This window comes from Capricornis sumatraensis, chromosome 1 (assembly GCF_032405125.1).
Source record: "Capricornis sumatraensis isolate serow.1 chromosome 1, serow.2, whole genome shotgun sequence".
Classification (NCBI taxonomy): Eukaryota; Metazoa; Chordata; class Mammalia; order Artiodactyla; family Bovidae; genus Capricornis; species Capricornis sumatraensis.
The window spans coordinates 91,510,091-91,536,165 of NC_091069.1; the positions used below are offsets into that span (position 1 = coordinate 91,510,091).

Sequence of the window (26,075 nt, forward strand, 5' to 3'; positions counted from 1 at the left end):
AGCTAAATAAATGAATAAATATAAAAAAAAATCCTCTGATATAAAACATTATTTTCCAGCTTTCAGCAATTTCTAAACTATAGACACAGAAATCTCAAAATCTTTGTCAGTGTGTTGCTGTCACAAATCTAGTCTCAAGATAAAAATACACCTCTACCACTGCATCAATGTTAAAACGTATCCCACTTACTTTAACATCTAGAAGATACATACACGAAAATCCTTTGTACCTTCTCTAACTGAAATAAGAAATTACCAAAGTATCAAAGACCTTAAAATGAACATTTTATGTTAAGATTTGCTTTGTAAAATAGCAAAGAACCTAATGTGAACATTTTACTTTAATATGATTTAAATTTAATCATCTATGTTTCCTATCTAGAATCCTCTTAGAAGATGCTTTTTAAAATCTACTTTTACTATTTATCACTATCACACTAAACAGGCAATACTTATTTTCTAGGAATATTCAAGGTAGCTCATTAGTAGTTTAACTACTAATTTTAATAGCAATAAGTTAGCAGAAAATAAAGCAAATTGAACTTACCCAAATGAATAGGCAGGGCTAGGTTTCCTCATCATCACCCAATAACTTATTAAACAAGTTATCAAACTAAGTAAAAAGGCAAATAAATTCAGCATTAGAAGAAGAGCCAGAGGACATACAGAAAGAAATTTAGCTTTTAGAATACCTAAGTTGCTAAAAGTTAACAGTGTTCACAGGCTAGTAACAAATTATTCTAATAATTTATAATCTAATCACAGTAAATACCCTAAGATGTGAGTTTTAACATGGGGAGAAACAGAAGAAGTTATGATAATACCATTAAGACAGTTAAACAGAATACTTTAAACTCATATTTTCTCTACTCAGTAAGTTATCCACCCTAAATAGTTTCCATAACTGAGCCTGCAAAAAATAACACAGTAATAATCAGAATATTAACTTGATTTAGGCATAAACATTTCAACTTTGATAAACTTTATTTAATCTATATTAAAAGTTAAACTAAATATTAATAACACCTTGACAATATCCTAGATGAGGTAAAGTTATGGTTGCTTTCCAAGTATAGCGGAGATTCACTCTAAAACAATTTACTACAGTGTGAAACTTAGTAACAACTATTTGTTTTAGATCCATCAAGAAGATTTAGTTGCAACTGATGAAAAGACATCCTTATAACACACCTATAGCACAGATATTGGAGACATCATTGTCCAAGCACTTTGTAATCTTTATTGGAAACATGGGGCTTCCCTGGTGGCTCAGATGGTAAAGAATCCGCCTACAATGCGGGAGACCTGGGTTTTATCTCTGGGTTGGGAAGATCCTCTGGAGGAGGGCATGGTAACCCACTCCAGTATTCTTGCCTGGAGAATCCCCATGGACAGAGGAGCCTGGCGGGCTACAGTCCATGGGGTCTCCAACAGTCGGACACCACTGAGTGACTAAGCACACACACACTGGAAATAAGAAAGGTCCCCAAAAGCAAGAGCCGAAGGTTGTCTCTCAATCTCACAATCACATACATGCTTTGCAGTTATTAATGCCCATCATTTCTTTTCCCATCTACACAGTTCCAGTGGGAACTGGTATGCTCTTACATGTTCCTGCTCCCTAGCAGGAACCTTCAGCTGACTCATCTCTAGGTAGGCAACTGACCTAATGTCTGGGTATTTTTCTGTTGCTATGTAAATGGGATATCTTTTTCCAGCATATCTTCTAATTGCTTTTATTTGTATACATGATCCATGCTGATAATTTTACTTATTTCACAGATTACTTTCCTTTAATTAAAGAAAATTTCATACATCCAGTGCAATAAATTCTTCTTTTATTTTTACTGTTTTATTCAAAATAGGACATTTATACAGAAATGTGCATAAAGCACCTAGGTACATTTTAACAAATAGGAAAAAAAAACCACCCATGTAACCACAAATTAAGGCCAGGAGTAAAACAACGGGGAAGTCTTCTAGACGTCTCTTTCTTTTTTTTACATGAAGTATAGTTGATTGAAAAATTCTATATAAGCTTCAAAACATTAAGGAGAGTTTTTAAAACTTACCTAAAAAGATCAAAAATGGTCAGGTAAGTATAGGCAGTTAAAGCTGCAAAACAACAGAAAGACTCATTAAAATGTTACTGAATCCATGGTTAGTAAATACAACAGATAATGGCACATAAAAATATAAGAAGTTTTTAAAAACACAAGAAAGATATTAAGAGGTTTTACTTTTTAAGGAAAACTCAATAAACCTCAAAATCTTATTTATAAACTACATAAATTGAAGAACTAATCTATCACACTAAAAATACCTCACAAAAAGATACATGCACCCCATGTTCACAGCAGCAAGATATGTTTACAGTAGCCAAGATATGGAAGCAACCCAAGTGTCCATCAACAGACACACATGCAGGAAGGAACATTACTCATGCATAAAAAAGAATGAATTCTGCCATTTGCAGCAACATGGATAAACCCTAGAGTATATTCTGGTTGGGGAAATAAGTCAGAGAAAGACAAATACTATATGGTATCACTTATATATGAAATCTAAAAAATAAAACAAACAAATGTATTAATATATAGCTTCCTCACCAAGGGAAGTCCCTATAGTAATTCTGAGTGGAGTATAATCTATAAAAATACTGACTCACTATGCTGTACACCTGAAACTAATAACATAAATCAACTGTATCTCAATTAAAAAATAAAAAGAAACCTCCGTTTTTCAAATAGATTTAAATTTTTGGAAAAAGCTCATTTTAAATAATGCCTAGCAATTGAACCAAATTGTACAGTTTACAAGGTACTTGTGAGGGACTTCCCTGGCAGTGGTTAAGACTCTGCACTGCCACTGCAGCAAGCAGGGGACCACTCCCTGGCTGGGGAATTAATATCCCACATGCCAAGTGACACGGCCAAAACAGAATATAACGAGGTACTTTTGGAATAGATTCCCCCATTTAAATCTTCCAGTTATATTTCAGAATAATATATTCCATGTTAAGGAAGACATACCTTTATTTAAAGTGAGAACAATAAAAGTGAAATTAATAATTAAATATAAAAATAAGAACAGTGACATACCTATACTGTTAGTGGAACTGCACCACATTAGCAGGAAGCCAGTACATGTTAGGTTTATTGCACCAAAGAGCAGTATCTTCCAGGACTGTGAAAAGGAAAATCATTCTTATTTGTACAACACCGATAAACTTCTTTGGGTCCACTCAAGTTTTATGATTCATACTCTAATATTCAAAGGAATAAGGACAACCTGTTCTAAAAAACTGAAGGGTTATAGTTTCTAAAACTTCCCCAAAAATTCATCAACTAAGTTATTATAATATATAAACCTAAAAAAATTCAAGAAGGGGAATTATTCAAGAGAAAATAAATTCTGATATATAAATTCTCAAATAGTTGAGAAAATATGATGACATTTGAATATAATTTTGACTCTATAAACATGTATATGGAGACAGTGATAAAACAAATGGGGCAAAATATAAAGCAACTGATGAATCTGAATAAAGGGTATAAGGGAATCCCTTATACCAATCTTAAAACTTTTCTGTAAGCTTGCAATTACATCAAAAAAGTTACCCCACCCATCCACCCACCAAAAACAGAACAATGCTTGGTTATTTACAAAATAAGTCATAAGAAACAGGACTGCTAAAAAAAGGAGATTACCACAGTTTAGAAGTTCACAGAAAAGGGAGGATTTGAGATACACCTTGAAACAGCTAGGATCTAGTCAGAGGAAGGAAGAATAGCATTCTAAAAATAAAGGAAGACGAGATCAAGTGAAGTGTTTTTTACTTTGTTCTGCTCCAATCCCTACACGGGGAGACCAACACTTGTTTCAAAGTATAGATGAAATAGTGGAAAGGTTGTTATTTGGAAATGTTAAGTTTAAATATATAATTGCTAAGGTCAATTAAGGTATGGGAAAGGTATGGGATAGGATGGTTTTAGAATACAGATGAAAGCTGTAGGTCTAGAAAGGAAGACCACCACCAGAAGTGAGAAGGATAAGGAGGTAACGCAAGAGACAGAAATCATAAGGAAGAAAGAAGTGACAGTGATGGAGCACAGAGGTAACAGGCTGTAAATCTAAGGAAGAAACAAGGCCATTTCCTAAAACTAAGGCATATGGTAAAGTAGAACTGGAAACTTAAATATAGAAAAAATCTTCAGAATATCTGTTATGGTGAATACATTACTGAATCATCAAAAAGAAGAACAATTACCAGCATGAATTTATGGGAGACACCATTCTCGAACTTCCTCCTCAAGGAGGAGCAAAACCAGAAGGGCAGGTGACATGGGGATGTTAGAAAGTTGAGAACTGATATGACAGGTTAACAGGACGAGGAACTGTATGCTTAATGAGGACATGACAGGACACGGGGCCTAGTCAGGACAGGGATTCAGTAACAGTCAGAAGAGGCAGATAAAGCATGTAATACATGCCGTTCTACTGCCGAATCAAGCCGTTAATCAAAATTTGAGTATCTATTTTGTAACAGATACTATTTGAGGCACTGCAGATACAGCAGTGAATGAAACATGGACCTTATAATCCAGGTGGGGTGACAGACAAGAAGCAAATATATAAAGTCAGGTGGTGATAAGTGCTAGGAAGAAAAAAATAAAGCATAGTTAAGAACACAGTAATGGAAGATATTAAAGAGCTGCTAATCTAGATAGGGTGGTCAGAAAAGAACTCTGATAAGGTGACATGTGACCAGAAATCTGAAAGAGGCGAAGATGATAAGCATCCAGACATCTCGGAGAGAAAATGGGAACCACAGTGCAAATACTTTGAGATAAAAGAGGGGCTGAGGACAGCTAGACAGGAGAGGTGAGAGTAAGTCTGGGGCTACATTACGTAGTGTCATGTATGCTAGGAAAAGATGAGATGGAACAGTGACTTAGCTTTCATTTTAAAAAGCTCATTCAGCTTCTCAACCTAGAATATACTGCACAGGGGCAAGGATGAAAGTAGGAAGACCATTTAGAATGTGCTTGCAATAAACCATGTGGGGAATGATGGTAGCTTGGAAGGTGGGTGTTAGAAGAGTCAGATTCTGGGTATTACGGGGACAGAGCTGGCAATTACTTACAAAACAGCTATGAGGAGTGAAGGAAGGAGAGGGGTAAAGGTGACTCCAAGGTTTCTGGCCTGAGCCATGTAGTGAAGAAGTGACAGAAAATCAAAGTTCAGGTTTGATCTTACTAAATTTGAGATGGCTATTAGATATTTGGGTGAAAATGTTGAGAAGGCCATTATATATAGGAATTGGAGGCAGGGAAGAAGGTAGAGGGTGAGATATAAATACGGGGTCACCAGCATACGGTAGTGAAAGTGTCACCAAGATGGAATGAGGCAAACAATAGAGGCCAGAGTTCTCTAAGTCCTGGGCACCCCAAACTCGGAAGTCAGAAAGATGGGAGGGGAGTAACAAAGGAGGCTGAAAAATAAAGACTAAGCAGTAAGTGGGCCCCCACAGGGGGCGCTGGTAGTAAAGAACCCGCCTGCCAATGCAGCAGACATAATAGACGCGGGTTCGAACCCTGGGTCAGGAAGATCCCCTGGAGGAGAGCACAGCAACCCACTCCAGTATTCTTGCTTAGAGAATCTCATGAATAGAGGAGCCTGGCAGGCTACCGTCCACGGGGTCATGAAGAGTCGGACATGACTGAGTGACTAATACTTTCACACTTTCAAGAAGTAACTAGGAAGAAAATCAAGGGTGGCAGTTCAGAGTCCAAGTGAATAAAATGCTTTAAGGAGGAAGACTAATTCAAATGCCACTGAAGGCCAAATAAAATGGGAAATGAGGATGACCATTGCTTTTGGCAACACAGAGGTTATTAGGTACTTGTAAAAGCAGTTTCTGGGGATAAGTGGGGACTAGAGTTACACTGGTTTTGCTTAACAGAAACAGGGAGAAGAGAAACTGAACAAAGAGAGTAAAGACAATTCTAAACAGTTTTGCTTCAAAAGCAAGCAGAAAAAGGAAGCAGCAGCTGAGAGTGGTATTTATGGCACGTAATTATGATGTGAGAAGGAGAAAGATTAAAGAAGGAATAACAATGCAAGAGAAGACGGAATGGTTCTAGGAACACTGGCTCTGAGTAAGGCAACAACGGAGGGACTGGCCTTATGGAGCAGATCAGACAGTTCATTCAAAGAAATGGGAGGGAAGGCAGAGTGTTGGCAGATGTGCTAATGACAGGAAGCAGAAGTTTTCTCCTGATTGCTTCTTTTCCTTCAGAGAAACAGGAAGCAAGACGCAACAGGTTAGAGTGAGGATGAACAAGGTTTGGGGAGTTTGAGGATAGAAGTGAAAGAAAATGGGATCAAACTGTCACTTAAGAACGTGGGAAATTGAATAAACTAGGAAGATACAGTGTGGGCAGCGCTAATGGCATACTTGATCATGAATTTAAAGTGAGACCAGGGGCTTCCCTCGTGGACCAGTGGCTAAGACTGTGCTTCCACTGAAGGGGGCACAGGTTCAATCTCTGGTTGGGGAACCAAGATCCCACCTGTGGCATGGTGTGGCCAAAAAAATTTAAAAACAACAACAAAAAACAAGGTAAGACCAGTCAGTACAGTTTTGTGTTTAAGGCTACACTCAGTTGCTTGCATGAGGTAGAGTAGAGTAAGACTTAATAAAGTTGAGGATTTGCCAATAAAGTATGATAGACAGAAGATGGGAACAGAGGGGTTGAAGGCATGTGCAAGAAAATGAAAATGATGGACCAGAGAATCTAAATTGACAGGCAAGCAATTGACAATAAGAGACATAAAAAACAGTGAAAACACAGCAGAGTCAATGAATTGGAGGTCCCGGTAAGAGAAGGGAACTGGAAAGACAAGAGACGGTGACTGATGAGTAAAATGCTTATAACTGAGACAATGGGAGGACAGTTATTGTGAATGATAAAGCATATGGCATGCGCGGGCTTTCTTGGTGGCTCAGTGGTAAAGAATCTGCCTGCCAAGAAGGACTTGCGGGTTCGATCCCTGAGTCAGGAAGATTCCCTGGAGAAGGAAATGGCAATCCACTCCAGTATTTTTGCCTGGGAAATCTCTTGGACATAGACATATAGTGGGCTTCACAGGGTCACAAAAGTGTCAGACATGACTTAGCAGCTGAGCAGCAGCAGCAGCATGGTATGATCATAGGAGTGGGCAGTTGAGACAGACACAGGACAAGATCTGTGGTGAGGAACTGAGGGGTAAGGATCTTTCACATGAAATATGAAATCACTACGAACTAAGACAGGAGAAGTAATGAATAGCAATGAGCCAGGTGGATCTCTTCAGATTTAAATTATGATAGAGGTTATCTGTACAATCCAGGTGCTCCTGTATCAGTTTTGCTCCTACTACCTATCCTGAGGGATACTGTGCTTCACTGAAGTATGCTTAAAGAACTTCCTGCTTACTTCTGCAATAGAGTTGTTTTCCATCAACATCATAACTATCTGTTCTCAAGACAGCATACTAAATGGACTAGATACATAAGTAGGTGAGTTAGTTCTCTACCCTTGGCTCTTAAAGTTTAACATCTAGAGGTGAGAATATTTCCAAATACTAGGATTACTGGCTTCTGATGATATCCCAAGGTTTTATAAACAGGAGATAAAAGGGTAAAAAACAAAGAAAAGAAGTCTTTAGTATCACAAGACATGGTCAATATTATTGTTTCTGCTTATTATGTTACATAAAGCTAGCATTATTTAAAACTTTATTTTATACTTTTATTAAAAATGTGAGCAAGAGACACAGAGTCACTACCCTCAAGGAACTTACAGTATAAATGAGACAGTAATGAGAACAATGAAAACAGAATAATAACTAGAAAGTCTGCATTGGTGACCAAAATGGGTACCGATTGTTTATTTATAGTCTCAAAGTTTACCTTAATGAGAAAACTTGTTTTCTACCTTACATTCAAAATGAGAAAACATGGGTTCAAACCACATCCACTTAATTTGTTAAAAAACTAACAACATAAGGCAATCACCAAACAATTTTTCTTCAAAACTCTTTAAAATCAGAAAAAAAACTAATCAAAGTCGAGTTTCCTCCCAGGCATAACAACTGTATACTAAAGTGCTGTGATTTTATATTAACAAATTACTTATCCAACAAAAAAAATGAAAACACTGTGATGAATTGAGAGTGATTTATATTTGTCTTAGAAATTACCTTTTTCAACTTTATAATATTGTTGATACAATAAAATTAGAATTAAGAAATAAAAATAACTTACCCTTCGATCAGCTGCTACAAGTCTAAATTCCTGTAATAACTTGCCAAAAAGAGATCTCTGTGGTTTTCTAAAGAGATGAATTGTCCCCTTTAAAGTAAACAAAAAATATACAAATCAGCATTTAAGTACCTAAGCTTCTGCACTCCTGTGATATAGTAAATCACAACTAACATTTCTTGAATGCTTGATACATGCCAAGCAATTATTCTAGACACCTTACATGTATTTATCTATATAAGATTCACAATAATCTATGTGGTAGAAATAATTTTTAGTAAACTAAGTACACAATGCTAGTAACATCTGAGCAGGAATTCAAACCTAGGAGTTTTAGCTCAGGACCAAAACCTCTGCTTTAAAATAGATTGCCTAAGCAATTTTGAACTGGAAAAGCAGTCTGCAAGTAGCTCTAATTTCCAAGAAATTATACCATTTACCTAATTAAAGCTTTATATATGAAAAGTTTGGCAACTATTATTACAGTCAAACCTCTGAGTTTCTCTCTTAGGCATTCAAAGTATGTGACATCTAGCTAGCTTCCAGGGTCCCTGCTAGTATGCAGTACGGTACTAGCAGAGAAGGAACATGGCAGTGCTGACCACAGAGGGACTTGCCACTCAAGTTCAGGAAACAGTGTAAGAAAGCCTTCACATAAAGGAGAGCTCAACCACATATAGGAAATTAGCCTGAAATTAAGGCAGTATCCAACATCAGTAGGAGAAAGTATGGCTTATTCAATAAATGGTATTTGGAAAAAGGCAAAGATGGGTCCTTACTATACTTCTCCATCTAAGTTTTCAAATATAAAACAATAGAACATTTGAAGAAACTCATGTATAAGAAAGAAAACCCAAGAAAAATAAACTGAAGATCTTTGTTATTACAAAGGTAAAGTAATTGTTTCTATAGAAAAAATATCCTTCACAATTTTCAATGGGTCATACACAATAACTTGACTACTAACTGCCATGCACTTAAATATTTGGATTTCAACTTTAACAAAACATTTTCCTAGATGGTAAAGGCCACAGTCACTATACCACACGGCATTTCTATCTCATTAAAGTTGGCCAATTTGACTCAAAGACTGACTTTTCACAGAGAGCAGAGGAAATGGGAGTTAACAGATAAAAAATGTGAAGTTTCAGATCCATTACAGGTAGCATTTAGAAACATCTCAGTAGCTATAAAATGATATATTCCATTTCTTTAAGTTTGACATGTCATTAGTCGTGTTGAGACTCAGTGAAGGCAGAAAATAGGCTGAGTGCTAGAAATGTGGTATAACAAAAACAGCAAAATGTTGCTAACTGTGCAGGCCAAGTTATGGCTATATGGGGACTTTATGATATTCTCTCTACTTTTCTGCATGTTTGAAAGTTTACACAATAAAAAGTTAAAGATATACTTTAAAATGTAAAAATAAAGCATCAAGAAAAAGGTATTACCAATTTTGATACCCAAATAAATATCAGTGTATGTGAATAACCTAAGGCTCTGCTAAATAAATCAATTCAGTTGAAAAGGAACAATATGCTGTTTTTATCCAAGATGTTAATAAATGTTAATGTTAACAAACATACTTTATTCTTAAAGAATTATGAGTGGGATATTTTGGTCCTAAAGATAAATTCTGCTTACTACTGGTATCCTTGAATACCTTCTAACTTCTAGCTCACTTAAAATTATTTCAGTTACTTTAAGTTTCAGGTTAAGACAATCAAGCTTCCCTGGTGGCTCAGAGGTTAAAGCGTCTGCCTGGAATGCAGGAGACCTGGGTTCGATCCCTGAGTTGGAAGATCCCCTGGAGAAGGAAATGGCAACCCACTCCAGTACTCTTGCCTGGAGAATCCCATGAAGGGAGGAGCCTGGTAGGCTACAGTCCACTGGGTCACAAAGAGTCGGACACGACTGAGTGACTTCACTTTCCCTTTTCAAAAGGCAGCCGTCCATTTCTGATGCCATTCTGATAGTGAAGGAACAACTACAAATACCCTAATCTTAATGTCACTCTCTCTAAAATTATATTGGCTCTCCACTGTTATCAAAATAAACACCAAATTTTACAACTTGGAACTCAATGTGTTCAGTGAGTTAGCCTGTTTCTTTCCATTTTCTCTCTTGCTCAATTTCCACTATTGAGGAAATTGCTCTCCTCAATTTCCACTGTACTGGTGTACTCGTCTCATGATCATATTGATAATTCTAGAGTGACAGGGTCAGACTGGTCTAACCCAGGCACTAACAGCCCTGTAGCACTTAGCAAGTTATCTGACCTCTCTGTTTCCTCACCCAGGCTAGAGTAATGAATAGTAGACTAAGAGACTGGAATAAAGGGACAAAGTACTCAGTTCACTGGTTCACTTCCTACAAGAAGCCATATAAGGTTATTTAAATGACAGGGTTTTTTTTTTTTTTTTAAATGCCATTTGCTTTGTAATTCACCACAGGCTAGCCTTCATACTGTCATCTTGCATGGTAAGTTCATTTTCAGTAACTTCACCAATGACAAGGGCTATATTTTCCTAACATTCTCTAAGACAGCACTATGCTTTGCACATAGTATATGTTATTAAAATAAATAATGGGCAATTTTAAAAATAAAACTTAAATGCTAGTATTTCCCTTATTACTAATGTTTCAAATATAAAAGTTTACTGCCAAGGTTACTTATTCATCATTCTCTGAAACAATATTTATTGAAAACTTCCTCTGGGCCAGGCACTGTACAAAAGACTCTGGGAATATGACAGTGAAAACATAGGTTCTGCTCTTAAAGAACTTATAGCCTAGGAAGTGAGAAAGACAAGCAAGTAAATACACAATCGTAACACAGTCTGGTAAGGGCTACAGATGTTACTGGTAAAAAGCAGCCTCATAGGAGCCTAAAGGAGGCACTTAATAGGACCTTGAACATGACAGAAAGGCTCAGGAAAGAGACTAAAAGACACGGAAGGGATGGAGAACAATTCTGGCAGATAGAACAGCACATATAAATTCAGTACAAAGGTCTAATTCTTAGAGCACAATCCGCAAGCTGTTCCTGGTAGCTGGAATATGGATATATGTATGTATGGGTGAAAAACACCTGCAAAGGTAAGAAGATAGACTACAGATGTCTTTGCTTGCCATACTAAACAGGTCTTTAGCTTGTGGGCTAAAGAAAAAAAAAGGAAGAATTTTAAGCAAGGGACTGTTACGGTCAAGTTTTAGAAACTTAACTCTGCTATACAGTGGTGAATGTTCTGATGTTGAACACAGAGGCTATTTGGTCATGCAAGAGTAAACTTTTACCTACTTTCTACATGTTTAAAGGAAAGATTACAAGAAATTTAGAAAATATTTCAGTAGATAAATAAGATTTTTTCCACCATATCCACTCAAGGAAAAAACGGAATGACAATGCTTAGACACAGAAACATGATACAGGCTATCAATAAGAAATCCATAAATTTTTCTGATAAAATGGTGTGTAACTCTTTTGACATTGAAATCACAATCCACTGCTTACCCTTAGATAAAATTCAGAGAGCTATATACTTGATTTATGAAAGAATAAAATAACTAACTTGTCTAACAAAATTTAAACACCACATTCCTAAAGCCCTAAGGTATACTGGGATCTACAAACGCACCAAAAAAATTGCAGTAAGAGGAACGACCGACACCTTGACTTTCGCCAATCTTTGGCCTTCTGAAAGTTGTGCTGTATCCGGCTATCTGCACTCAGTAAAACCAATTTGTTGAGTGAGGCGTCAGATTCAATAGCCTATTAATCATGCTGTTCATTAATGCAACGTTATCATCACTGCTGTAAGCATCACTAATACGGTCGTTGCTGCTGTGGACTTGTTTTCAGATCTTTTGTCGGTGTTGTGGTTACTGACACCAGCAAAGACTTCTATTTCTATATCAAGGGTATTACGGCAGGGAGGAGTCCTCATCAGAGCCAAAAAAGTCGGTCCGGAGCGATGCCGGGGTCCCGAGAGGCAGAGGAACCGGGTGAGGGAGCGAGGCGGCATCAGAGCTCTGAGGGCACTCTCTCCGACGCTAGAGGCTCCTTCCGGGGACCTCGAGCATAATTCTGACGACCCCTCCTCTGGGCAGCTGAAGCATTTTTAGGCCGCTTCGGAACCAGAGAGAATAAGAATCACAAAAGAAACCCTCATTCCCCTGGCCAACTCACCATGATAAGGAGCGGCACAGCTCCCACCGGAAGACGCTCTGGGAGCTGGTAGTCCCCTGGAGCGGAAGGGGCGTGGACATCAGAGGCCGATTGGTTGCGAGCGACGCGGGGGGCGGAAGTGCGTGCACTGGCCTTCTGGTCCGGCGCCCCACTTCCCGGCTGCCGCTGCGTTCCATAGAGGCGAAGGCGGCGGCTAGAGCGACTCTTCCAAGCTGGCGGAGGTCTGGTTGCAGATTCGCCAGCTGAGGTCTTTAGGTTTAGGAGCAATTTGTTTGTAACTAGAAGAATTTCTTTGAGTCCTGAAGCGGTTTGAGCTACGTTGTGTTTTTTAATTTTTTCAATACCTTATGAAATAGGTAACATTCCCATTTTTCAAGTGAGAGAAACTTACCCAGAGACATACCTAGTTTGCCATAGTAGCTGCTGCTCAGGCCGACTGACAGTATTATGTGGTAATTCCTAAAATAATACTTAAATTTTATAGGATTGATTTTACTTTAAAAAGGAAAATAAAACACATTGAAGTATAATTCATTCAGCAAAAATTGAATATGCAACACGTGTATATCAGGTACCTCTCTCATGAAAAGGCTACTCTTGTGGTCGTGGTTCAGTAGCTAAATGGTGTCTAATTCTTGCGACCCCCATGGACTGTATGTCCATCTAATTTTCCAGGCAAGAATTACTGGAGTGAGTTGCCATTTCCTTCTCCAGATACTCTAGTAAGAAGAGGCAAAACAGAGAGGAAGAGATTCTTTAACTATATTGGTAAGTAGTGCCATTTAGAAAATGGGTAATAGTAGAGAGTAACTGCGGAGAAGGCAATGGCACCCCACTCCAGTACTCTTGCCTGGAAAATCCCATGGACGGAGGAGCCTGGTAGGCTTCAGTCCATGAAGTCGCTAAGAGTCGAACACGACTGAGCGACTTCACTTTTACTTTTCACTTTCATGCACTGGAGAAGGAAATGGCAACCCACTCCAGTGTTCTTGCCTGGAGAATCCCACGGACGGGGGAGCCTGGTGGGCTGCCGTCTATGGGGTCGCACAGAGTCGGACACGCCTAAGCGACTTAGCAGCAGTAGCAGCAGCAGCAACGGGGAGTAACAGTCGCTGATTTAAAGAGGTAGTCACAGAAAGCTCTAAGAAGATTTAATTTGACTGTCAAATGACAAGTCTTTTTGTGAAGATTTTTGTAGGCAGAATAAGTAGTGCAAAACTCAAGTAAGTGTGTTTTAAGATCTGAAAGAAGGTAGTGTGTCTGGAGCGTTGTCCTTGAGGGGAAGAAATTAAGAGAATATCGAAGTGGTAAATAGGGGTCAGATCAAGCAGAAATTTCTAATCAGGGTTAAAGAGCTTGCTTCCCCTACTCCCGCCCCTCCCCCCTCCCCCCCAGCCTCTCCCCGAGGGAGACAGGAAGCCAGGGGACAGTTTTTACAACGGAGTGGCCTGCTACATTTTGGCTCTAGTATGCAGAACGGATTGTAGTTGGAAGATAATGGCTAACATTTATTAAAGCACTTACGTAGTAGGCACCAAGGACTTAAAGTGTATTAGCTCGTTTAATCCTTATATTATGCTTTCTGGCTTCCCATGCTAAAGCTGAAACTCCAGTACTTTGGCCACCTCATGTAAAGAGTTGACTCATTGGAAAAGACCCTGATGCTGGGAGGGATTGGGGGCAGGAGGAAAAGGGGACGGAAGAGGATGAGGTGGCTGGATGGCATCACTGACTCGATGGACGGTGAGTTTGAGTGAACTCCGGGAGTTGGTGATGGACAGGGAGGCCTGGCGTGCTGCAATTCATGGGGTCGCAAAGAGTCGGACACAACTTAGTGACTGAACTGAACCGAACTGAGTAGCTCAGTTGGTAAACAAACCGTCTGCAAAAACTGGAGAGCCCTGTTCGATTCCTGGGTCGGCAAATTTCGCTGGAAAAGGGGCTCCCCTGGTGGCTCAGATGGTAAAGAATCTGCCGCAATGCGGGAGACCTGGGTTCGATTCCGGGTTTGGGAAGATTCCCCTGGAGGAGGACATGGCAACCCACTCAGTATTCTTTCCTGGAGAATCCCCATAGATGGAGGAGTCTGGCAGGCTACAGTCCATGGGGTCACAAAGAGTCCAACAAGACTGAACGCTAAGCACAGCCCAGAATCCCTTTGATACAGGTACCATTGTTAGCTCCTGCTTGGAAAATTGTGTGTCAGGGTCAAACAACTAGTCAGGGGTGGAATTCTGTACAACCTAGTTTTAAAGCCTTACCAGCTATCCTGTACTTGCTACTCTTGGATAAGATTAGCACGGAAAAGGCAAATTAGAATATTATTGCTTCACTTACACTGAGCAAATCGTTTTGATTCTTGAAGTTTCTTTCCAGTCTTTTGAATTTTAACAAAACTGAAATCAGACAGTACGCATTCTTTATAGTTTGCCTACTTCATGTAAGGACGTACTGTGACTTTTTCTCATGTCTTAATTTTTCTAGATTATAGTTTTAGTGCCTTAGAGAATTCAGTCATAGGCATGTGCCTGAATATCAATTGTGTGTATGTGTTGTGCACGTCTGTGGATGTGCACAGTCACTGTCAAGTTTGACTCTGCAAACCCATGACTGTAGCCCACCAGGCTCCTCTCTCCAGGGAATTTTCCCGGCAAGAATACTGGAGCAGGTTTGCCATTTCCTCCTCCAGGGGATATTCACGACCCAGAGATCAAACCCATGTCTCCTGCATTGGCAGGTGGACTCTTTGTCACTGTGCTACCTGGGTATCAGTATAGTTAACTAATTCCTTATTGATGAGTGTAACATGGCTTAGAGGTAGTAAAAAGAAATTTGTCAAGCTATTTTAAGAAGGAGAAAAGAAGACTCTAATACAGGGAATTGAGTAATTGGTATAAAATCCTAGGAAACAACTACACAAAAGATCACAGTGAAACTGAAGACTTGAACAACTCTATATACCTAGTAGACCTAACACATCTAAAATACACCATCCAATTTCCATCTGGTGGAAATTAAAAGAAGCATATTCTTAGTCAATGGGACAAAGAAGAAATCACAAGAGAACTTAGAAAATACATTGAGATGAATGAAAATTAAAACAATATACTGAGACTTACTGGATGCAGCAGAGGCAGTCCTTGGAGGGAAATTTATAGCTGTAAATGCCTATATTGAAAAAATAAGAAAAACCTCAACAACCTAACCTTCCCCTTTAAGAAACTAGAAAAAGAAGAGCAAACTAAACTAAAAGCAAGCACAAAGAAGGAAATAAAGGGACTTTCCTGGCAGTCTAGTTGTTAAGACTCCATGCTATCTCTGAAGGGGGTGCAGGTTTGATCCCTGCTCAGGGGCACTAAGATCCCACATGCCATGTACCAAAGAAAACACAAAAAAGGCAGCCACCTAAAAATATGGCAGGCTGAACAGACTAAGACAGTGAAGAATTTAGAAGACAGGAGTGATATGTGTGCTCATTGCTTTTGGGGTGTAATTACTCCAAGGCTTTCTCAATGCAAAGAACTAGACACATATTTACATCTACATTTCTTCATCTACTTTTTTATGTCTTAAATTATGAATTCATATTCTTAAATCCAATTCCAACCCAACCATACAAGTTTCCTTCTTTTGTATTCATAACTTATGAAACAGTGAGAAACAGGGTTCCAATAGGGGTAATGTACATTGACTTGTTTGATCAAGTCTCCTGTATGTAAGCAGTTTGTCATCTGTGCTGACACCGTTCCTCAATATATACACCTCTCTATTCTTGAGAATTTATTCCTCATTCCAGATTGCTCCCACCCATAAAATAACTTCCTCAGACTAAGTGTCCATTATTGTAGACACCCTCCTCATCCCACTTGGTCTATGACATCCCACATATGTTGTTTTTCCTCATTGCAAAGCCTGCCCTGAACCACGGTGCAGAAAAGAACTAAAATAGCAGGGCTGGGATTGCTATCCTTTGAAAGGCCTTGCCAGTTTGGCCCTTAGTTGGCATCTGGGAACTTGGATTTGGAGGAGGGTTCCCACTATTCCCTAACTGATAATGGTTCACTGTGCCTAACGGTTCAGTTCAGTTCAGTTCAGTCGCTCAGTCATGTCCGACTCTTTGCGATCCCATGAATTGCAGCACGCCAGGCCTCCCTGTCCATCACCAACTCCCGGAGTTCACTCAGACTCACGTCCATCGAGTCAGTGATGCCATCCAGCCATCTCATCCTCTGCCGTCCCCTTCTTCTCCTGCCCCCAATCCCTCCCAGCATCAGAGTCTTTTCCAATCAGTCAACTCTTTGCATGAGGTGGCCAAAGTACTGGAGTTTCAGCTTTAGCATCATTCCTTCCAAAGAAATCCCAGGGTTGATCTCCTTGCAATCCAAGGGACTCTCAAGAGTCTTCTCCAACACCACAGTTCAAAAGCATCAATTCTTAGACGCTCAGCCTTCTTCACAGTCCAACTCTCCCATCCATACATGACTACTGGAAAAACCATAGCCTTGACTATACGGACCTTAGTCGGCAAAGTAATATCTCTGCTTTTTAATATGCTGTCTAGGTTGGTCATAGCTTTCCTTCCAAGGAGTAAGCGTCTTTTAATTTCATGGCTGCAGTCACCATCTGCAGTGATTTGGGAGCCCCCCAAAAATAAAGTCTGACACTGTTTCCACTGTTTCCCCATCTATTTCCCATGGAGTGATGGGACCAGATGCCATGATCTTCGTTTTCTGAATGTTGAGCTTTAAGCCAACTTTTTCACTCTCCTCTTTTACTTTCATCAAGAGGCTTTTGAGTTCCTCTTCACTTTCTGCCATAAGGGTGGTGTCATCTGCGTATCTGAGGTTATTGATTTTTCTCCCGGCAATCTTGATTCCAGCTTGTGTTTCTTCCAGTCCAGCGTTTCTCATGATGTACTCTGCATATAAGTTAAATAAGCAGGGTGACAATATACAGCCTTGATGTACTCCTTTTCCAATTTGGAACCAGTCTGTTGTTCCATGTTCAGTTCTAACTCTTGATTCCTGGCCTGCATACAGATTTCTCGAGGCAGGTCAGGTGGTCTGGTATTCCCATCCTCTTTAAGAATTTTCCACAGTTTATTGTGATCCACACAGTCAAAGGCTTTGGCATAGTCAATAAAGCAGAAATAGATGTTTTTCTGGAACTCTCTTGCTTTTTCCATGATCCAGCAGATGTTGGCAATTTGATCTCTGGTTCCTCTGCCTTTTCTAAAACCAGCTTGAACATCAGGAAGTTGACGGTTCACATATTGCTGAAGCCTGGCTGGAGAATTTTGAGCATTACTTTACTAGCGTGTGAGATGAGTGCAATTGTGTGGTAGTTTGAGCATTCTTTGGCATTGCCTTTCTTTGGGATTGGAATAAAAATTGACCTTTTCCAGTTTTGTGGCCACTGCTGAGTTTTCCAAATGTGCTGGCATATTGAGTGCAGCACTTTCACAGAATCATCTTTCAGGATTTGAAATAGCTCTACTGGAATTCCATCACCTCCACTAGCTTTGTTCGTAGTGATGCTTTGTAAGGCCCACTTGACTTCACATTCCAAGATGTCTGGTTCTAGATGAGTGATCACACCATTGTTATTATCCGGGTAGTAAAGATCCTTTTTGTACAGTTCTTCTGTGTATTCTTGCCATCTCTTCTTAATATCTTCTGCTTCTGTTAGGTCCATACCATTTCTGTCCTTTATCAAGCCCATCCTTGCATGAAATGTTCCCTTGATATCTCTAATTTTCTTGAAGAGATCTCTAGTCTTTCCCATTCTGTTGTTTTCCTCGATTTCTTTGCACTGACCGCTGAAGAAGGCTTTCTTCTTCTTGCTATTCTTTGGAACTCTGTGTTCAGATGCTTATATCTTTCCTTTTCTCCTTTGCTTTTCACTTCTCTTCTTTTCACAGCTATTTGTAAGGCTTCCCCAGACAGCCATTTTGCTTTTTTGCATTTCTTTTCCATGGGGATGGTCTTGATCCCTGTCTCCTGTACAATGTCATGAACCTCGTTCCATAGTTCATCAGGCACTCTATCTATCAGATCTAGGCCCTTAAATCTATTTCTCCCTTCCACTGTATAATCATAAGGGATTTGATTTAGGTCATACCTAAATGGTCTAGTGGTTTTCCCTGCTTTCTTCAATTTAAATCTGAATTTGGCAATAAGGAGTTCATGATCTGAGCCACAGTCAGCTCCTGGTCTTGTTTTTGCTGACTGTATAGAGCTTCTCCATCTTTTGCTGCATAGAATATAATCAATCTGATTTCGGTGTTGACCATCTTGGTGATGTCTATGTGTAGAGTCTTCTCTTGTGTTGTTGGAAGAGGGTGTTTGCTATGACAAGTGCATTATCTTGGCAAAACTCTTAAGTCTTTGCCCTGCTTCATTCCGCATTCCAAGGCCAAATTTGCCTGTTACTCCAGGTGTTTCTTGACTTCCTACTTTTGCATTCCAGTCCCCTATAATGAAAAGGACATCTTTTTTGGGTGTTAGTTCTAAAAGGTCTTGTAGGTCTTCATAGAACTGTTCAACTTCAGCTTCTTCAGCATTACTGGTTGGGGCATAGACTTGGATTACTGTGATACTGAATGGTTTGACTTGGAAATGAACAGAGATCATTCTGTCATTTTTGAGATTGCATCCAAGTACTGCATTTTGGACTTGTTTGTTGACCATGATGGCTACTCCATTTCTTCTGAGGGATTCCCGCCCGCAGTAGTAGATATAACGGTCATCTGAGTTAAATTCACCCATTCCAGTCCATTTTAGTTCGCTGATTCCTAGAATGTCGACGTTCACTCTTGCCATCTCCTGTCTGGCCACTTCCAATTTGCCCTGATTCATAGACCTGACATTCCAGGTTCCTATGCAATATTGCTCTTTACAGCATCGGACCTTGCTTCTATCACCAGTCACATCCACAGCTGGGTACTGTTTTTGCTTTAGCTCCATCCCTTCACTCTTTCCGGATTTATTTTTCCACTGACCTCCAGTAGCATATTGGGCACCTACTGACCTGGGGAGTACCTCTTTCAGTATCCTATCATTTTGCCTTTTCATACTGTTCATGGGGTTCTCAAGGCAAGAATACTGAAGTGGTTTGCCATTCCTTTCTCCAGTGGACCACTTTCTTTTCACAGATGTCATAACAATGCTGGAGGAATTAAGCACATCCTGTGTAACTCCACTGGGAGAGGACTCTTCACAGCCAGTCTTTGGTTTCCTCTAGACTTTGTGCCATACCCTTGTTCCCTTTGCTGGGAAGAGATGCACCATCATAAGTCTGCCTTAATACTACAACTGTACAACTTTATCCACAATAAACTTATTTCAACATAATTCCATTTACTGTCCTCTCCCATCGTTTGTGCTATTACTGTTATCTACTTTACTTCTACATATAAATACTACACTGTAAACTTTAAAAAAAAACTGGTAGGTATTTAGACACATATAAGAAAAATTATCTTTTGTATTTACTGACAGTTATATCATTTCCAGGTATGACCTAAATCAAACCCATTAAGATTATACAGTGGAAGTGACAAACAAATTCAAGGGACTAGAGCTGATAGAGTGCGTGAACTATGGATGGAGGGTCATCTTATTCCACGGGAATGAAAGTGAAAGTCGCTTAATCGGGTCCAACTCTTTGTGACCACATGATAGAGTCCATGAAATTTTCCAGGCCAGAATACTGGAGTGGGTAGCCTTTCCCTTCTTCAGAGGATCTTTCCAACCCAGGGATCAAACCCAGGTCTCCTGCATAGAAGGCAGACTCTTTACCAGCTGAGCCACAAGGGAAACCCCATTGTATAGGAGGCGGTGATCAAAACCATCCCCAAGAAAAAGAAATGCAAAAACACAAAATGGTTGTCTGCGGAGGCCTTACAAATAGCTGAGAAAAGAAGAGAAGCAAAAGGCAAAGGAGAAAAGGAAAGATATATCCATCTGAATGCAGAGTTCCAAAGAAAAGCATAGAGAGATGAGAAAGCCTTCCTAAGTGATCAATGTGAAGAAATAGAGAAAAACAATAGAATGGGAAAGAAGATCTCTTCAAGAATACTAGACATAGCAAGGGAACATTTCATGCAAAGATGGGCACAATAAAGGACAGAAATGGTATGAACCTACCAGAAGCAGAAGATATTAAGAAGAGGTGGCAAGAATACACAGAACTATACGAGAGATGACCCAGATAACCACAGTGGTGTGATCACTCACCTAGAACCAAACATCCTGAAGTGCGAAGTCAAGTGGGCCTTAGGAAGCATCACTATGAACAAGCTAGTGGAGGTGATAGAATTCTAGCTGAGCTATTTCAAATCCTAAAAGATGATGCTGTGAAAGTGCTGCACTCAATATGCCAGCAAATTTGGAAAACTCAGCAGCGGCCACAAGACTGGAAAAGGTCAGTTTTCATTTCAATCCCAAAGAAAGGCAATGCCAAAGAATGTTCAAACTACCACACAACTTCACTCATTTCACATGCTAGCAAAGTAATGCTCAAAATTCTCTAAGTGAGGCTTCAATGTACAGGAACCAAGAACTTCTGGATGTTCAAACTGGATTTAGAAAAGGCAGAGGAGCCAGAGATTAAATTGCTAACAGCCATTGGATCATAGAAAGAGCATGCAAATTCCAGAAAAACATCCACTTGTTTCAATGACCATGTTAAAGCCTTTGACTCTGTGGATCACAACAAACTGTGGAAAATTCTTAGAGATGGGAATACCAGACCACCTGACCTGCCTCCTGAGAAACCTGTATACAGGTGAAGAAGCAACAGTTAGAACTGGACATGGAACAACGGGCTGGTTCCAAAGTGGGAAAGGAGTACATCAAGGCTGTATATCGTCACCCTGCCTATTTAACTTATATGCAGAGTACATCATAAGAAATGCCAGGCTGGATGAAGCACAGGCTGGAATCAAGATTTCCAGGAGAAATATCAATAACCTCAGCTATGCAGATGACTTCACCCTTATGGCAGAAAGTGAAGAACTAAAGAGCCTCTTGATGAAGGTGAAAGAGGAGAGTAAAAAAGCTGGCTTAAAACAACATTCAAAAAACTAAGATCATGGCATCTGGTCCCATCACTTCATGGCAAATAGATGGGGAAACAATGGAAACAGTGACAGACTATTTTCTGGGGTCCCTAGATCACTGCAGATGGTGACTGCAGCCATGAAATTAAAAGACGCTTGCTCCTTGGAAGAAAAGCTATGACATCATATTAAAAAGCATATTAAAAAGCAGAGACATCACTTTGCCAACAAAGGTCTGTATAGTCAAAAATAGGTTTTTCCAGTAGCAACGTATGGATGAGAGTTGGACCATAAAGGCGGCTGAGCACCGAAGCATTGATGCTTTTGAACTGTGGTGTTGGAGAAGACTCTTGAGAGTCCCTTAGACTGCGAGGAGATCCAACCAGTCCATCCTAAAGGAAATCAACCGTGAATATTCATGGGCAGGACTGACGCTGAAGCTGAAGCTCCAATACTTTGGCCACTTTGGGAAGAAATGACTCATTGGAAAAGACCCTGATGCTGGGAAAGACTGAAGGCAGGAGGAAGGGGATAACAGAGGTCGAGATGGGTGGATGGCATCACTGACTCAATGGACATGAGTTTGAGCAAGTTCTGGGAGATGGTGATGGACAGGGAAGCCTGGCATGCTGCAGTCCATGGGGTGACTAACAGTGGGACAAGACTGCATGACTGAACAACAATATCATTTCCAAAGTCCTTAAATCCTTCCTGGAGATGTGGATTCCTTTGGAGGATTCCTTTTCATCAGCCCAAAGAATTTTTTAGATACTTCCCCTGGTGGTCCAGTGGTTAAAACGCTGAGCTCCCAATTCACGGGGCCCAGGTTTGACCCCTGGCCAGGGAACTAGATCGCATGCCACAATGAAGATCAAAGATCCCAAGTGCCACAACCAAGACCTGGAGCAGCCAAATAAATAAAATAACTATTTTTAAAAACAGGCTTAAGAATTTCCTATGTCAGCCTGTTAAGAACAAATTCTCTTACTTTTTGTACAACTGGAATGAGTTTTATGTATTTTGAACATTCTAAGTAAACAAAATTTTAGGTTAACTTTTATTCTTGCATTTATTTTTTAAATTGATGTATAGTTGAGTTCCAGTGTTGTTGATAAGATGGTTGGATGGCACCATCAACTCCATGGACATGAGTTTGAGCAAACTCTGGGAGATGAAGTACAGGGAAGCCTATTGTGCTGCAGTCCATGGGGTCGCAATGAATCAGACACCATTAATCGACTGAACAACATGTTTCAGGTGCATAGTCAAGTGATTTCAGTTATATATTCTCTTTCAGATTTTTTTTGATGATATGTTATTGTAAGATATTGAATATAGTTTCCTATGCTACACAGTAGGTCCACTGTTCACCTTTTTTTTTTTTACATAGTATTGTATAATTTTTACACTTTAAAAATGTCACTCCATTTCCTGGATTCCACTGTTTCAAATAGTTACCCACCATTTTTGCTTTATTCAAGTGTAATGTCATTTCCCTTTGCTGGCTGCTTTTGATATTTATTTTAATTGATTTCGTTTTGTGCATGTGTGTGTATTTTGCAAAGGAGGTACTCAGATGTGATCTTTGTCGCATTTATTCTGCTTGGAGTTCACTGAACTTCTTGGACCTGTAAGTTGATGTCTTCCAACAATTTTGGGAAATTCCAGGCATTACTGCTTCAAATATTTCTGTTGCCCCATTCTCTCCCTGTCCTCTCCTTTTGGACCTCAAAGTACATGTACATTAGACTGATTCTGTCCCACAGGTCTGAAATCTGTTTCTTTATTTCTCTGTGCTTCACTTTGATAATTTTATTAACTGCCTTCCTGTTTTATCTCTGATGCATCCAGTTTACTGTTAAGCCCGCCCAGTGATTTTTCAAATTTCAGACAATGTCATTCATTTCATAATTTATAATCACAGACCTTCTATTTGGTTTTCAGTTTCTATTTTTCTGCTAAGAATCCTAATCCATTAATCCACCATTTTCCCTTGTAAAATTTTTAATGTATTTTAAAGCTGTTAAATAATTTTCTGTTAATTCCAAAAGTCATCTGTGTTTCTGCTTCTATAGATTTTCTGTTGATTATGGATCATGTAATTTTTCTTTATATGCTTATTATTTTTGCTGGGCTTTGTGAATTAATATGTTGTAAAGGCTCTGGATTCTGTTTTAACAATGTTTTATTCTGGCTAGCTGTTAAAGTACTAATGGATAACCCTGATGTTTTGAAAGCCTGATTTTAAGCTTTGTTTCAGCGAGTTTCTTCCAGCTGTGCCCAGAGTTCTAAAGTACAGCCCTCATTCTAGGATGCTGTCCTTCCTCCTAAGCCATGGCCCTTTTCGGGTGTCAATAGAAAACCAGAGTGTTTACTAGACCCCTTACTGGAATTTGAATTTCAAACTTTATTCGTCCAGCGACTGCTACAACTACTCTGGATTTCAATGATTGCTTCTTCCTGGATTCTTTTGACTGTCACTCTGCACAGGTATAATTTCAGAAACCAACAAGCATTTGAAAAGAATCTGCAGGCAGATTTTGGGACTTAGATCTCTCCTTTTCAAAATTTCCCTCCCAACTTCACACTGTTCTAGGAGCACTAAATGACTCCTCAGCTCATTAAGACTGTCACATTCTCCTTGAATTTATTTCCAAGCACAGTGCAGATGCTGCAAGTTGCTCTCATGGTGAAACCTAGTTAATGTGGATCTCTTCTAGTATGATTTTGTGCTGTTTTTGCCCATTTTTGACTGCTCTCTAGTCTTCTAATCACAGCTTTTTATATTTTATTCAGAGTTTGTAATTGTTATTGGCAAGAGTCAGTTCAATACAAGCTACTCCTTCAATACCAGACTACAACCTCTGAAATCTCAAAAAGTTTCAAATAAATTAAAGGCAAAATAAACTTTATAATTTATTTCCAATCCATTAGGATAAAAACCCACTTATGCAGCTGAATCTTTTAATTCATTTCTTCTGAAGAAAAGTACAAAAGACCAGAGTAAAACTGAGACAAGTATTTGAAGGTAAATCCTTTGACTCAAAGTCCAAAAACGAACTGTAAATGGTTCATTCTACCAAAAGAATTAGTTTTTGTACAAAATATAATGAAGTGTACACTATAAACAAAGACGGCTGTATAGTAAATTAGAGTTCTACCTTTTCTTCCAATTCTTTCCAAGCACGAAGCATATTTGCAAGTCAGAAACCTAATAACCTCATTTGGCAGACTGTCTTAGAATAAGCTTTTACCCTTAAGATATCTGGAAAGATAGTACTGATTCTTTCCATTGGCTCAAAGTCCAGTACATCAGTAAGTTTTAATTTAGTTTACAAAACTCTGCCATAGTAACATGAAGAGCACACTAAGGTTTAAACATTACCTTTTACTGAATACTATGACACAGAGCTCAATGCAAAATCTACAAGGTCACAATCTAAAATTATTTCAGAAATCCTCAGCAACTTCTATCTTTATTGAAAAAGATCAAACCAAAACCTTACACATCCTACCATATAATTACTCTACTTTTATGGCCATTCTATGAGAAACACAGCTTAAAATAAAACTCACGTCATGTAAGTCAAAGAAAATTGTCCTCTAGCACTAAGTTCAATTTCAGACTTGATCAGGAAATTAACTTCCATACATGGATGTGCATACAGTAGTATAATTCTGACTCAATGTTTATGATAATATTAATTTATTATGTAACATGTGAAGTCTGTTATCTAAAACTTTTCCCAATAAATGAGCTACAATTAATGTAAATAGTATTATGACAGTTTTAGAGGAGTTTGTAGTTTAAAAGTTTTAAGTTTAAAGCCCATGGACTTTTAATACAACTTATCAGTTATCAATAATCTTTTTCCAAATGAAAATTTAAAAATGAAATTTTATGAGCTTTATTGAAAATGTTTTAATTTGGGATGTTCATCATACTTATTGTGTATATTTTCATCATCTTTCATTATCAGTATTTTATAATGGATGCTATAATGTTTGAGACCTTAAAAAGATATTACTCATGACCTAAAATATCATGGTTTTGGCTTAAAATTTTTTTTTTCTATGTATCTCAACCCTCATTTTTATTATCCAGGGAGTTCTATGACTAGAGGAGACATGATTTAAGTTATAACTACAAACAGCATATAATCATACATCTTCTACATTTAGATAAATCTTAAAGATAAGAAAGAGTAAAGTTAAGAAGAATGTATGTCTTCATTATAAAATTCTTATCTAGTGGGGGCAAGTTAACTTTAATATATTTTCTCAAAGCAGAGATATTTTTCAAAAAAAAAAATATTTGTTACTACTATAAAATTATTCTTTCCACCCATGACATTTTACATAAAAGCACCAAAGACGATTTCTGTAAACAAACTTTTAACCAGTAAACTAATGGCAAATATCCATTTGCCTTTATTACAATATTTAGAAGGCCTTGATATGAGTCTCTACTTCCTACAAGGACATTTTTGTAACAAAAGCCCACACATACAAACAAG

The 26,075-nt window shown here is 38.8% G+C and overlaps 1 protein-coding gene across 1 annotated transcript in view; it reads right to left on the reverse strand.

Annotated features, from left to right (window-relative positions):
- SLC30A6 (solute carrier family 30 member 6) overlaps positions 1–12,530 on the reverse strand; it is a 41,753-nt gene extending 29,223 nt beyond the window's left edge. The window contains exons 1-5 of the mRNA XM_068973127.1: positions 12,498–12,530; positions 8,312–8,398; positions 3,102–3,186; positions 2,073–2,115; positions 548–613 (exon numbers count right to left, since the gene is read on the reverse strand). Coding sequence (XP_068829228.1) covers positions 548–613; positions 2,073–2,115; positions 3,102–3,186; positions 8,312–8,398; positions 12,498–12,500 — 284 coding nt within the window. The 5' untranslated portion in view covers positions 12,501–12,530. The remainder of the gene's footprint in view (positions 1–547; positions 614–2,072; positions 2,116–3,101; positions 3,187–8,311; positions 8,399–12,497) is intronic.
- Between the last annotated feature and the right edge of the window lie 13,545 nt (positions 12,531–26,075).